The 14,855-nt window shown below is 34.3% G+C and overlaps 1 protein-coding gene and 1 pseudogene across 1 annotated transcript in view; one reads left to right on the top strand and one right to left on the bottom strand.

The window, feature by feature from the left end:
• The window catches only part of NAALAD2 (N-acetylated alpha-linked acidic dipeptidase 2), a 48,828-nt gene that overhangs the window by 12,231 nt on the left and 21,742 nt on the right, over nt 1-14,855 (top strand). The window contains exons 3-8 of the mRNA XM_061202727.1: nt 398-584; nt 1,706-1,807; nt 2,510-2,635; nt 4,762-4,948; nt 8,819-8,912; nt 10,057-10,155. Coding sequence (XP_061058710.1) covers nt 398-584; nt 1,706-1,807; nt 2,510-2,635; nt 4,762-4,948; nt 8,819-8,912; nt 10,057-10,155 — 795 coding nt within the window. The remainder of the gene's footprint in view (nt 1-397; nt 585-1,705; nt 1,808-2,509; nt 2,636-4,761; nt 4,949-8,818; nt 8,913-10,056; nt 10,156-14,855) is intronic.
• LOC133099050 (mitochondrial import receptor subunit TOM6 homolog) lies at nt 13,287-14,573 on the bottom strand (annotated as a pseudogene).

Raw genomic sequence — 14,855 nt, 5'->3', positions numbered from 1 at the left:
AGTAAAAGTTTATGTTAACAAGACTGCCCAACTGGTCTCTGGCAAATGTTATGATCTTTTTTCAGAATGTCCTCATTTCCTGTTAAGCAGCAAGAATTTAGCACCACTGATGTAGAGGCATGCCATCCTTCCAGCGTGTTTTCTCATACCCGAACCTCTGCTGATTGAATGTGTTCACCATGGGATGTGTTCTTTTCTGTGGGAACATAGTGTGAAAACTGCAGTTACACACATATATTTAAAAACTGGCGTATCTAGAAAGCTCTAGCTGGGTTTTTTATATCTCTGTTATAGAAAGGATAACTTAATGCCTAAAATATGAGTTATGCATCTAGAATAGTTCTTAGGCACATTTTCTGAATATAGTCTTTAACTCCCCCTTTTATTTTCATTTTAGTTCTTTTACAGAGCTACCTCATCTGGCAGGAACAGAACAAAATTTGCTGCTGGCCAAGAAAATCCAAACCCAGTGGAAGAAATCTGGACTGGATTCAGCCAAGTTGGTTCATTATGATGTTCTCCTGTCTTACCCTAATGAGACAAATGCCAACTACATATCAATCACGGATGAACATGGAAATGAGGTGATTGTTTTACAATATTGTGTTACTTTCAGGTGTATAGCAAAGTGATTCAGTTTTTAAAAAATATATATATGTATTTTTTTTCAGGTTATTTTCCATTATAGGTTATTATAAGATATTGAATATTGTTCCCTGTGTTATACAGTAAATCTTTGTTGCTTATCTACTTTATATATAGTAGTGTGTATCTGTTAATCCCATACTCCTATTTTATCCCTCCCCCTCTTCCCTCTTTGGTAATCATAAGTTTATTTTCTATGTCTGTGAGTCTTTCTCTTTTGTATATAGATTCACTTATATTATTTTTTAGATTCCACATATAGGTGATATCATATATTTTTCTTTCTCTTTCTGACTTACCTCACTTAGCATGATATTCTCTAGGTCTACCCATGTTGCTGCAAATGGCAATTTCATTCTTTTTTATGGCTGAGTAATATTCCATTGTATATATAAACCACATCTTATTAAACCAACCGTCTGTTGATGGGCACTTGGGTTGTTTCCATGTCTTGGCTATTGTAAATAGTGAACATTTGGGTGTATGTACCTTTTTGAATTAGAGTTTTTGTCTTTTTTGGATATATGCCCAGGAGTAGGATTGCTGGATCATACGGTAGCTCTATTTTTAGTTTTTTAAGGAACCTCCATACTGTTCTCCATAGTGGCTGTACCAATTTACATTCCCACTAACAGTGTAGGAGGGTTCCCTTTTCTCCCCACCTTTTCCAGCATTTGTTTTTTTTAATTTTTAATTTTTTTTGAAGTATAGTTGATTTACAGTGCTGTGCCAATCTCTGCTGTATAGCAAAGTGACTCAGTTATACACATAGAGACATTCTTTTTTTTATATTCTTTTCCATTATGGTTTTTTCAAGCATTTGTTGTTTGTAGACTTCTTGATGATAGCCATTCTTACCACTGTGAGGTGATACCTCATCGTGGTTTCCATTTACATTTCTCTGATGGTTAGCAATGTTGAGCATCTTTTCATGTGTCTGTTTGCCATCTGTATATCTTCTTTGGAGAAGTGGCTATTTAGGTCTTTCGCCCACAAAATGCATTATTCCTTAATAGCAATCCGAAATAATTCTAACTTCATGTGTTTCAATTCTTGCTAGATTTTCAATACATCATACCATGAGCCACCACCAGATGGATATGAAAATGTTAAAAATATTGTACCACCCTATAATGCCTTTTCACCGCAGGGCACACCAGAGGTAAAATAAAAGACATTTTTTATTCAACTCTTTAAACCTTTTTTAAAAAAACCTATGTAGAGGACTAAAACCAAGATTAGGTGGGTCATACATGCTAATTCATACTTGGAGGCTTGATGCTGTATACAGCCTTCCTAAAAATAATTTTTAAAAAAGAAAAAGAAAAACATAAAGAAAATAAATACATGAAAATTGGACCCTGATAAGCAGGTGCCACTCTCTGAAATAATTAAGAAACTGCTGAACATGGCTTTAATTCAGTAAGGGCAATAGATGGTTTTCAAGCTTTTTTCCTTTGTTCATAGTCTGACTTTGTTATAGATTTATAGATCTGAATTTATAAATCATACCACAGAAATTCTTAAATTAATACCATGGTTGGAAATTAAACATAGGATTTTAAAAATTACTTTTATTTATCCTATTTCCCATGGCTCAGTATATGCTAATAATTTCTTCAAGACTGAACACACTGTCTAAAATGTTTTACATATTGTCTTTTTTTTTTTTTTTAACTTTCAGGATACTGAAATATTTTTAAAGACTTCTACAGAATTAGCATGGATCTGTTTATTAAGCCCAAGACAGGAAAGATAACTTTTGATGATGCAGTATTGCGGAGCAAACTTATTCTTTGGTTTTCTCTTTAATTATAGCAGTATTATGTATTTTTTCTTTTGTTTTATTTTTGTTTTCCTACAGGGGGAGCTTGTATATGTGAACTACGCTCGTACTGAAGACTTTTTCAAACTAGAAAGAGAGATGAACATCAACTGCACTGGAAAAATTGTTATTGCAAGATACGGGAAAATCTTCAGAGGAAATAAAGTATTGTGTTATTTGCTTTTCTAGAGGGAAAAAGATAGGCTATAACCTGTGAATATAAATGATCAGCTTGCATATGGTTTCCAAAATTGCTTTATATATATATATATATATATATATATATATATATATATACATGTAAATTTGCTATTTTCGTGGTTTTACAGAAAATCCTGGTTTATTTTTGAGGTTTTTTGTTTGTTTGTTTGTTTGCTACCTCACATATAGAAAGGGAAATTATTCTTAATAGTTTTATTACCAAAGCAATGTTTTTTTTAATTTAATTGAAGAAATTTTATATAACCTAAAAAATGAAAATCTCCCATGTATTACTCAGTTTCATTGCCCAAACATAATCAATCTTAACAGGTCTTTCCAGGCCTATGAAATATGAATGTATTATATGAATATAAATACATGTCTCCATATACTCATATTACATAATTTTTTTTTTTTTTACAAAGAGGACATTAGATACTATATATTGTATAGCTTTATTTTTTCACTCAATAATAACTCAAGGGTATTCTTCCATGTCAACACATTGAGAGTTGTATAATGAAGTGGTTAAGAGTATAGGTAGCTAGATCCATACAACCTGGGGTCTGATCTGGTCTGGGCCCCCTATTCTCTAGATCTTTTCCTGTGAGCAAGTTAGTTAACCTCTCTGTGCCAGTGTTTCCTCATATATGAAATAGGAATGCTAATAATAACACTAATCTCTTAGAATCCACAGTAGGATTAATCGACTTTAAGTTTGAAAGCGCTTAGGATAGTTACCGGTACTTAGTAATTTCTTGGTAACTGCTTATCAAGTAAATACCTCATTACTTTAGATGGCTATGTAATATTTCACAGAATTGATAAGCAGTTTATTTAACCATTGCTCTGTTGACAGATCCTTGGCTTGTCTTAAATTTGTTACTATTACAAATAATTATATTGTTAGCATCTTTGTCCATATGTACTTGAACATTTGTGTGAAGATTTTTGTAATATAGATTCATTCCTAGAAGTTGAATGACTAAATCATAGTGCACAGTTGACTCTTGAACAACACAGATTTGAACTGCATGGGTCCACTTATACTTGGCTATTTTTCAATAATAAGTAGTACAATACTACATGGTTGGACGTTGGTTAAATCTGCGGATGCAGAGGAATGGCGGATACAGAGGGCCAACTATAAGTTATTCTTGGATTAACCCTGCATTGTTCAAGGGTCAATTGTATATTATTTCAAAAGTTTGATGGGCATCATCAAGTTGTGCCAGATTTTTCTCTTTCTAATATTATAAAAGAGTGCTTTCTGAATACTGGGAAGTGTTTTAGTTGACTGATAGTTATCTATCTTTTGCTGTAATACTTCTGGTAATAAAGAATTCAGTATCTTACAGGATAGATCTTCCTATTTGTGGTCAGTTTGAATTGTTAGAAAAATGTTTACAAAACACTATGGGCAATGTTTCACACACTATGACTGTTCTGTGTAGAATTTTATGATTTATGTTATGTTATGTTATTTATTTTTTGACCACACGGCATAGCTTGTGGTATCTTAGCTCCCCAACCAGGGATTGAACCCGGGCCCTCTGCAGTGAGACTGCAGTGTTCACAGTGGACCGCCAGGGACTTCACCTGTGTAGAATTTTAAATTAGTTTAGTTCCACAAATATTTACATCATGCTTACTCTATGATGTACTAAATGTTGGAGGGTAGATAGTTAAAAGTGAGTAAGACAGGGTCCCGTTCTCAAAAACAGCCTCAATATAGTAGGGGAGAAAGATGTTTAAAAGGTATTTTATAATGCTTTAATCCATCTTGTAATATAATTATATACAAAATATAGAAGACGTACCAAGAAGGGAGACATTAATTTTGCAGTTTTAGGGTTAATAGGAATGCTTCACAGAAAAGGCAATAACTTGTTTGGAGTTATGTTGAATAATGAGAGTTGTTAAGTCTACCAAGACAGAAATTGTATTCAAGGCAAAGAGAACTGAATGTGTAACAGTGTGATGATAAAACAGTGTGTAAGTTTCCTTATGTCATTAAATTGATTTTATCTTAGATTGGTAAATCAGTCATTTTCGATTTCTACATTATGGATTACACATTGCCCCTGTAGGTTAAAAATGCCATGTTAGCAAGAGCCAAAGGAATCATCTTGTACTCAGATCCAGCTGACTACTCTGCCCCTGGGGTACAGCCATACCCAAAAGGATGGAACCTTCCTGGAACTGCAGCCCAGAGAGGGAATGTGTTAAACTTGAATGGTGCTGGTGACCCGCTCACTCCAGGCTATCCAGCTAAAGGTAATAGATAAGCCTGTTATGGTCCACTCATTTTTGCAAAAATATTACTTGCCCTTATAGAAGGCATAAAAGCAAGCAAGCATCTATAGAATAACATTAAAACTGTGTGCAATTATATTTTGGATTGCTATTGCTAGGAATTCAAAAGCATTTCCCTTTTATTTCAGTTTTAAATTTTCATGAAGTGTGGACATGGAGAGGGGAAGGGGTCAGTTCAATTCTCTCTCTACCTTTAGTAGAGGTTCAGAAACACAGATTCTCATGTCCAAAGTAATATTACTCTTACCAAACCAGAACTTAGGGTTTCTGAATTGTCTAATGATTTTATTCTTCTGTAGATCACGTATTTCTATTTTTAAAACTACCAATGGGTTTTTTGTGTTATTTAATATGTGAAATGTGAAAAGTTTTGACATCTGCATAACCATATCCACAATCAAGATAATGAACATATCCATTACCCAAAAAAGTTTCCTCTCATCTTTTTGTAAAGCCTTCCTCTCAACCCTACCCCCTCTCTGCCAATCCCTAGGAAATCATTGATTTGCTTTCTGTCAGTATAGTTATTTTGAGATTCATTTATGTTGATGTCTGTGTCAGTATTTCATTTCTTTTCTTTTTTTTTTTTTTTTTTGCTGAATGGTATTCCATTGAATGGATACTCTACAGTTTGTTTATTCATTTACTTTTTGTTGGAAATTTGGATTGCTTTAAGTTTTGAAGATATTACACATAAAGCTGCTATGAACAGTTGTATGCAAGTCTTTATATGTACATATGTTTTTATTTCTCTTGAGTAAATACATAGAAATGGCACGGCTGGATAATATAATAGATGATTTTCAAATTGTTTTCCAAATTGGTTGTGCCATTTTATATTGCAGCAGCAGCGTATGAGTGTTCCAGCTGCTACACCATTGTCAACACTTAGTATGGTCAATCTTGTTAACTTTACGTTCTAATAGATATGTACATCCTCCAAGTTACAATTCTTTTTCAAAGTTTTGGTAGCTATTCTAGGTCCTTCCCATGTGAATTTTAGAACCAACTTATCAATTTCTACCAAAAAGTCTCCTGGGAGGTTGATTTGAGATTGAATTAAACCTATAGATCAGTTTGAGCAGAATTGACATTTTAAAAATATTGAATCTTCTGATCCATGAATATGGCACAACTCTCCATTTACTTAGGTATTCTTTACTTTCTCTCAGAATGTTTGTAGTTTCACTGTACAGACCATGCATATCTATTTTCACATTTATCCATAATAATTTCAAAGTTTTATGCTGTTTTAAATTACATTTTAAATTTCAATTTCCAGTTGGTCATTGCTAGTAAATAGAAATGTTATTTTATTTTTAGAAGAAATACTTTGATCTTGTATTATGAAAACTTGTTAAACTAATTTGTTCTACTAGGTTTTTGTGGATTCTATCAGAGTTTTTGCATAGATGATCATGTCATCAGCAAATAAAGACAGTTTTATTTCTTTGTTCCTAATCTGGGTGCCTTTTATTTTCTTTTCTTAGTGTAGCGTCTGGTACCTCTAGAACATTGCTGAAAAAAGTTGTTAGAGCAGATATCCTTGCCATGTTCCTGCCCCAAAGACTGTCCTAGTCTTTCTCTGTTAAGTATGGTAGTAGCTGTATATTTTTTATAGATTCTTTTTATCAGATTGAGGAAGTTCACTTCTAAAGTGCTACGAGTTTTTATCTTAGCACATTTATCTCATTTCACTAGCAATATGTATTGGATTTTGTCAAATGCTTTTTTTTTTTTTTATTTTTGGCTGTGTTGGGTCTTCGTTGCTATGCATGGGCTTTCTCTAGTTGCGGCGAGCTGGGGCTACTCTTCCTTGTGGTGTGCGGGCTTCTCATTGCAGTGACTTCTCTTGTTGCGGAGCATGGGCTGTAGGTGCGCAGGCTTCAGTAGTTGTGGCTCATGGGCTCTAGAGCGCAAGCTCAGTAGTTGTGGTGCATGGGCTTAGTTGCTCCGTGGCATGTGGGATCTTCCCGGGCCAGGACTTAAACTCACGTCCCCTGCATTGGCAGGTGGGTTCTTAAGCACTGTGCCACCAGGGAAGCCCCTTGTCAAATGCTTTTACTGCATCTATTGAAATGATCTTAAGTTGTTCTTATTTATGTTTTTTCAATTATACAGATTGATTTTTTTTTTTTTTTTTTGGCCATGCTGCGCAGCTTGCAGGATGTTCCGCAAACAGGTATTGAACCTGGGCCATGGCAGTGAAAGCCCAGAGTCCTAACCACTAAGCTACCAGGGGACTCCCCAGATTGATTTTTGAATGTTAAACCAAAACATCCTGGGACAGACTCTACTTGGTTACAATGTATTATTCTTTTCATAGTGTTGGTATATTATTGGATTTTTGCTAAAATTTTATTAAGAATCTGTCTTTAGTAATAAGGGATACTGTTTATCCCTTATTGCTATCAATTTATTTTCTTATAATATCTCTGTCTCATTTTGGTAACAGTAACGTTGGCTTCATGGAATGAGTTAAGAACTATTTCATCTTCTTCATTTTTCTGCAAGTGTTTATATAGAATGGGTTTGATTTTTGTCTGTGAATGTTTGTAGAATCCTTCAGTGAATCCATATGGGTCTGGTGTTTTTTTTCGTAGGAATGTTTTTAACTACAAATTCAATTTCTTTAATAGATATATGGCTGTTTAGGTTATCTATTTATTCTTGAGTGAGATCTCGTAGTTTGTGTTGTTTAAGAATTTTGTCCATTTCATCTAAGTTGTCACATTTATGGGTTTAGAGTTGTTCATAATACATTCTCTCTCTTTCTCTTTCTCTCTCTTTTTCTGCAGGTACTGGAGTGCTATTCTCATCTTTATTCCTGACATTAGCAATTTATATCTTTTTTCTTCTTTTCCTGATTTGTCTTGCTAGAGATTTATCAATTTTATTAATCCTCTCAGAGAACCAGCTTTGGATTTCATTGATAATCTCCATCATTTTTCTGTTTCCTATTTCTTAGATTTCTGCTCTGATCTTTAGTATATCCTTTCTCCTGCTTATTTTTGCTTTATTTACTCTTCTTTTTTTAATTTCTTAAGTGGAATCTGATGTCACTTGTTTGAAACCTCCCTTTTTTCTTCTTCTTTTAAAAAAATATTTATTTATTTGGCTGCTCTGGGTCTTAGTTGCGGCATGCAGGATCTTTGTTGCGGCATATGGGATCTAGTTCCCTGACAGGGATCGAACCTGGGCCCACTGCATTGGGAACTCAGAGTCTTAACTACTGGACTTACCAGGGAAGTCCTGAAACCTCCCTTTTTTCTAAGATAGTGGTAATAATGCTCTAGAGAACTCTATTTTGGCTGAAAGCTGAAGTCCCAATTAGGTTTTAAGTCTGACAGTACTTTTCATCTTCCTTTAAGGAGAATATTTTTACTGTTTGAGTAAGAACCTTATCGCTTATTCACAATATCTCATAAATTCCCTTTAATTTTTTTTTTACAATTATTTCTAGTTTCAGAATCTGGGACGCATTTTCCAGGTATCTGGTTAACTGAAGCTTCTTTAAGAAGGATTTGAGATATCCTTGAGGAAATAAAATATTCTTGTAAAATTCAAGAGAATTACATGAAATGTCAAAGCAAGTTGGGGAGTCTGTAATCCCTATAATTGATTTTACATTAAAGTGTAAATGATTTAATTTCTTACTGTCAAATTAAATAGACCATATTAGATAAAACAATAATTGACTTTTGGGGAACTTTAAATTTTGAATGTAATTTCAAACATATAGCTAATCTGCAATAGTAATAAAAGAAATTCCTTTATACCCCTTGCTCAGATTCTTCAATCGTTTTCCTCTTATGCAATTGATTTTTGCAGAGTACACCTTCAGACTTGATGTTGAAGAAGGAGTGGGAATCCCTCAAATCCCTGTACATCCCATTGGATATAATGATGCAGAAATATTATTATGGTATAGTTTTCTAGTTGGATTTGAGAGTAAGATATTTTACACTAGTATGTCCATTTTCTCTTCTAAAACGAATACGTTTTGTATCAGAATGACTCCTGAAATAGGAAAAACAGACCACATCTTCTTTTTTTTCCATAAGAGAAGAGCAGTCAGTTTAATGACTAAGAAATAGTAAGAAAACATTACTTTGTTTGCTACAAATGAAAGTCTCAAAAGCAAAACTATGTCCAAAGATAAAAATACTGATTTGAGATTTTTCAAGTAGTTAGATTTTCTTAGATCTTCATTTGATATTTGTATTTGACCTGCATTTTAAAAATGTGGTCATGTCCACCACTTAACAGATGTGTGAACTTATACCAGTTACTCAATCTTTCTCTGACTCAGTTTCCTTCTCTGTAAAATGAAGACAGAAATAGTTTCTCCCTGACAGAGTTATTATGAGAAGTAGATGAGATCATGTATATAAAGTATCTATAATATGATATTCAATTAATGTTTGTTATTATTGTATTGTATAACTGTGTTGCTTTTCAAATCACCTAACTTCTATTTTTGTTTAATGTATGTACCAATACAATTTGATAACTGCTTTGTGAGTGGCTACTATGTAATCAGCAGCTTTTCTAGAAATTTCTTCTCTTTAGCACAGTCATGAATTTCACATGTTCAGGATTTCTTGGACCTAGTGCTTCCCTATGTAAATAATTAAAGTCAAAAGTAGAAAGGCTGATGCTTCCTATTTCCCCTCACCATCTTGGTTGGTTTTTTTTCTCCTTAGCTCTTTTTGTTTTTTTGCCCATGCTGTGGGGCTTGCCGGATCTTAGTTCCCCGACCTGGGACTGAACCCAGGCCCAGGCAGTGAAAGTGCCAAGTCCTAACCACTGGACCGCCAGGGAATTCCTCTCCTTGGCTCTTATCAGTAATATATTAAACATTTTCCTTATTTATCTCAGTTATGGCTCTCTCACTAGAATGTAAGCTCCACAAGGCAAGGAAATTTTACAGTACCTGGCACTTAGTAAATCCTCAATATATACTTGTTAAATGAATGAGTGAAATATCTCATCATCACACTTTATGATTTCTTCTAAGAAATTGTGATGCTCAGCATTTTTCTGTCATTTTTGTGTTCTCTTGACAGCTATTTGGGAGGAACTGCTCCACCAGATGAGAGCTGGAAGGGAAGTCTTAAGGTGAATTATAATATCGGGCCTGGCTTCATAGGACATGATTCTTTCAGGTAATTTTATGTTACTTTAGTATCCTAGAAAAGGTTTACATGTTTAATGGAAAAATGTCAAGATAAATATTCTGCCAGATATATTTTGCTTATCTTCTTTTTCTCATTTTTCATAATGAATAATTATTTTATATTGCTTAAGAATTACTTACGGAATGATATATTAAATTCTTCTTCCAACAGTGATGTCACAACATTTGTTTTGTAAATCTCAAAAATTACATTTGAGTTATAGGTTTAACATTTTAACTTCCCTCTTCACCTAACCTTTTTAAGTTTTTCAGATAACTGTCAAAACGCTATGCATGTGAAGCACTAGGTTAACCTGAGGGAAGGAGTAAAAGAGAAGAGAGAAAGGAGCCAACCTTTGTTGATCACTTCCTGTGTGGGTGGGTTAGATGAGTTAAAATGGGTAAGCAGGTAACTACTGTAAGGCTCAATACACTTAGCATTTTGGGTATTATTGTTATTAACCCATGAGAGCACTTCGAGGAGTGATCACAGAATATGTGTTCATTGAGCTTAATTCTACAGAAAAAATAAGTATCAAGATAGGCAGGAAATGCCAGCGGCAGAGAACAGCTTATACAGAGTTGCAGAACATCATGACATGATCAGAACTTTAAGTACTTTGATTTGCTTGAAATGTAGAGAGGAAGGGAAACTTAACACTGATAAATCAGAGAAAATATAGCTGTTTTTATTAAGCTAAAATGGTTAAATCAGTCTTGTTTGCTAACAATTTACTTTAACAATGTGAAATTGTATTCTTAGAATGTTTTTTAATTTCTGTAAGAGTTTTTTTTTTATTTCTGAACTTTTAAAGTATTAGAAGTTCAATTTTATTTTGTGGGGATTTTAGAAATATTTTTATATAAGTGCTTATTTATCTCTATCTCTCAATTAGAATGGAGTTCTTTAAATATAAGAGACTTTATTGTCTAATTAGTAATACTCTCTAGAGGCACACAATGAAAGATATAGGCCTTTCTGATTTATAAACAGAAACATACAAACAGAGAAATCAATAAACATATAGCTTCAGTCACAGTTCAAGAGTAAACTCAGAAACAGAACATTTACTTGGTCAAGATATCAAAAAATTGTTCACCTTCACCATGGGCACAAAATCCTATTTGGTTTTAACTCAAAATGGGCAGATACACCAATTTTTTTAAAAAATTACTAAAAACAAGACTATGTATGTCATTTCTCACCCAAAAGAGATCTTGATAATCTATGGATCCATTTACAGCGATTACCAAATGACAAGGCATGAAACCTTAAATTCTTAAACATTGCTACCACAAATAGGGAATAATTTACCTACTGTAAGCAAGCTAGAAACATAAACAAAACACAGACTCAGTAGAATAAAATTAAGTTAGAGATACAGAGATTCAGCAAAGTTAAAATTCTACTGCTGCTTGGGATTTACATCTGAGAGCCAAAAGAAGACATGTCTGGTTTTAAGCTGCCCATTCTTGGTTCTTCAAGCAGAGTCCATGTACATCTCAGTGGGACTTCCAAAAATGATAAAGGATTTTTTTTAAAGTAAAACCATAATTCTCATACAAATATAAACGGAACATGTGTAAAAATTTTATTTAATGCATTAATTAATAAGGGGACCAGAAAGGAGTTAAAACTGGTTCGAAGGAGAATTCAAAGATGATACAAAAAATGAGCTCCTTAGGAATGCTGAAATGAGTGTGCTTTATAGCTGAAAAACTGATTTCTTCCACATTGGGGGAGGGAATTCAATTGAACGTTCACTAGAGAAATTGTGCATTTCAGTTGGCATGGATTATTTGTATTACTACATTACTACAAGTTAAGTTCTGTCACTACAGAGTTGTAAAATAGTCTAGTCAAAGATAATGATGAGCAGAGGTAACTCTTATGGTTGAGCTAAGGTTGTTCTCAGTTTTTCCATACAGGAGTATATTCATTCAATTCACAATTATTTACTGAGCATTTACTATACCCCTGGTACCATTCTGGGTACTGGGGATTCATCAGTGTACAAAACAGGCAAAAATCCCTGCCCTGTGGAGCCTACATTCTGAAGTTTAGTTTATTTGGAACATGATGAGTTTGAGGTGATAACAGGACAAACAAATACAGTTGACCCTCAAACAAAACAGGGGTTAGGGGCACCAGCCCACCGCCTGTCAAAAATCTGCGTATTACTTTACAGTTAGCCCTCCATATCTGAGGTTTCACATCTGTGTATTCAAACAGCTGCAGATCATGTAGCACTGTAGTGCATATTTAGTGAAAAAAATCCACGTGTAAGGGCACTTATGCAGTTCAAACCCATGCTGTTCAAGGGTCAACTGTAGATAATTCTTTTTTTTTTTCTTTGTGCATAATCTCTATTTCAAATATTTGTTAAAATACCATTAGATTAGATCAAGAACAAAGACAAGAGCAAAGATCATCCCCTGTAGAAACTTAGGAACTATGTACAGAACTTTAAGGAATAGAGGACAACACTTTAGCTGAAACCTGCCTGCTGACCAGAGAAGGGTGTTCTGAATGGACTCAGCAAAGAAAAGGAAATCAGGCTGTTACCGAGTCTAAGCTCTACTGCTGGCTGTACGACCAGCCAATAATCGAGAGATGAGTTTCCGGGGCAAGGAATAACTACTTTATTCGGAAAGCCAGCAGACTGAGAAGATGGCGTGCCCCAAAGAACCATCTTGCCTGAGTTAGAATTCAGGCTCCTTTCATACTAAAAGGGGAGGGAGTAAAGTCAAACATTTCCTGGTTCCTGTCAGCCTGCAGAGGGGATGTGTTAATTTCTTCCTCCCTGCAGTCATTCACTGGTGGGCCTGGTCAGGTTGTTCCCTGTGAGCTTAAAAAAAGGTATTTTAGCTTAATGTTCATTACCTGGGAAGCAGGGCTCCCAGAGGTGGGCCATTATGTATAATTTAAGCTTATAAGCAACATCCCTTAATGAATAACTTGTAATAGAGTACAAGAAGTATTACAAGGCAGGGAAGGAAAGGTGCCCATCTGAATCAAACTTCAGTTGCCATCAGGGCAAGTCGTGTAATGGTCACAGATGGGAGGCCCTGTGTTTGGAAGGTTCAGATACAGCACAGGGGTTCCATGTGTTTTTATGGCTACACCCCTGGCTGAGGTGCCTTTAGGTCATTGTCACTCAAATTCCTGGCCAGCCAAACTCCCACAGCAAAGAGTCCCAAACTGAGGATCAAATTCCTCTGGAAGTCATTCCTATTGGTGGTGAAGCAGTAGACGCCCCAAAGCCAATCTCCCAAGTTGTCCGGAATTTCAGAATTTCAGGAACTTTATTTGCTGAGCCTACATTGTTCACACCGACCCCACTGGAAGCCGTAGCAACACCTCTCTAGACAATTCTTTTATGTACTTCTGGAGTCAATGATACTAAAAACCAGAAAGATATAAGGATTAAAGATGTAGATGAACTTCTTTGAGAATCTGAGCAGATAGCCAGTGTATTTTCATGTTTAGATTAAAATAGATTTTTCTCCTCATTCCTCATTGTTACAGTATTCTTTACTTAATTTTCTTCATTTAATGACATACATCAATGAAGCTGGCTTTCTTACTAATAGATCTTAGGCTCATATACTTAGAAACACATGCTAAAGAGTATTTTTGCTATTAATTTTTATCATTCAGTAGTAAAAATAAATCTTTTACTTAATGTCTTAAAATGCAAGACAACACCCATTAATTAGTTTTCCCCCAAAGGCACTTTTAGTTGAATACTGCACATGAATTACATATGCATTCAGAAGCACAGTGTACTTTTAGGGGGAGAAAAACCAGAATTTGCACTTAACAGTATACAGGATTTGACTTGTTTGTTCTTCCATTCAAAAACGAAGTACTAAGTAGGTTCCCTGCCCACCTCCTGTAAGCCCACCATAGATTAAAAACTTTTGTTCCTTTGTGAAAAAGAGGCTCAACATTTTCCCATGTCATTTTGGATTTATAAAATGTGAATGGCATTTTTTTCTGACTTTCTGAGCTTGATTGTACTTTCCCGTGAATTCTAATTTGGTTAATTATAATTGATGAATGAATATTTAAAAGGCAGGCCCAAATCAGAATCAACAGTGATGACCTGGAAAAGTTTCATCATATAGTTGTCTTGTACATTTTAGCAGGTGCTTCTCAAATTGCCATTTAACAGTAGAATTTATCATGTTTCTTATAGGCAGCATTCAGTCAGCCCTTTAACAATGTACTGATAGACTATTTCAATCATCTTGGAAAATGTTAACGAATAGCAGGAATTCATATAAATATAAAACACATTAAAAATAAGCTTCTTTGACCTTTAATAGATAATGGGCTGTCTCCCTTATTTTTGTAATTGTATAGGGTGTATTTAAAAATTTTAGAATGAATACCCAAGACATGTTTAATGATAGAATATTTTGAACTTTATATAAATATCAACAGTAGAGCTATGAGGGAGGAAAAATATAAAATATTGATATTTGGTTTTTAAAATTTGACTTTAAGGAGCATGTTTAAGTACACAGGAGTAACCTGGCATGATGTCTGCAACTTTCTTGCAAGTGATTCAACAATATTACAATTATTGAATTTATGTGGTGGGTATTTGGGAATTTATTGTCCTATTATACAGTTTTCTGTACTTTTGAGATTTCTCATAATAAAACATTGGAAGAAAGCTG

Source organism: Eubalaena glacialis, chromosome 10, assembly GCF_028564815.1.
Source record: "Eubalaena glacialis isolate mEubGla1 chromosome 10, mEubGla1.1.hap2.+ XY, whole genome shotgun sequence".
Lineage (NCBI taxonomy): Eukaryota > Metazoa > Chordata > Mammalia > Artiodactyla > Balaenidae > Eubalaena > Eubalaena glacialis.
The sequence above is the reverse complement of the archived record's forward strand: the minus strand, read 5'-3'. Positions and strand labels throughout refer to the sequence as shown.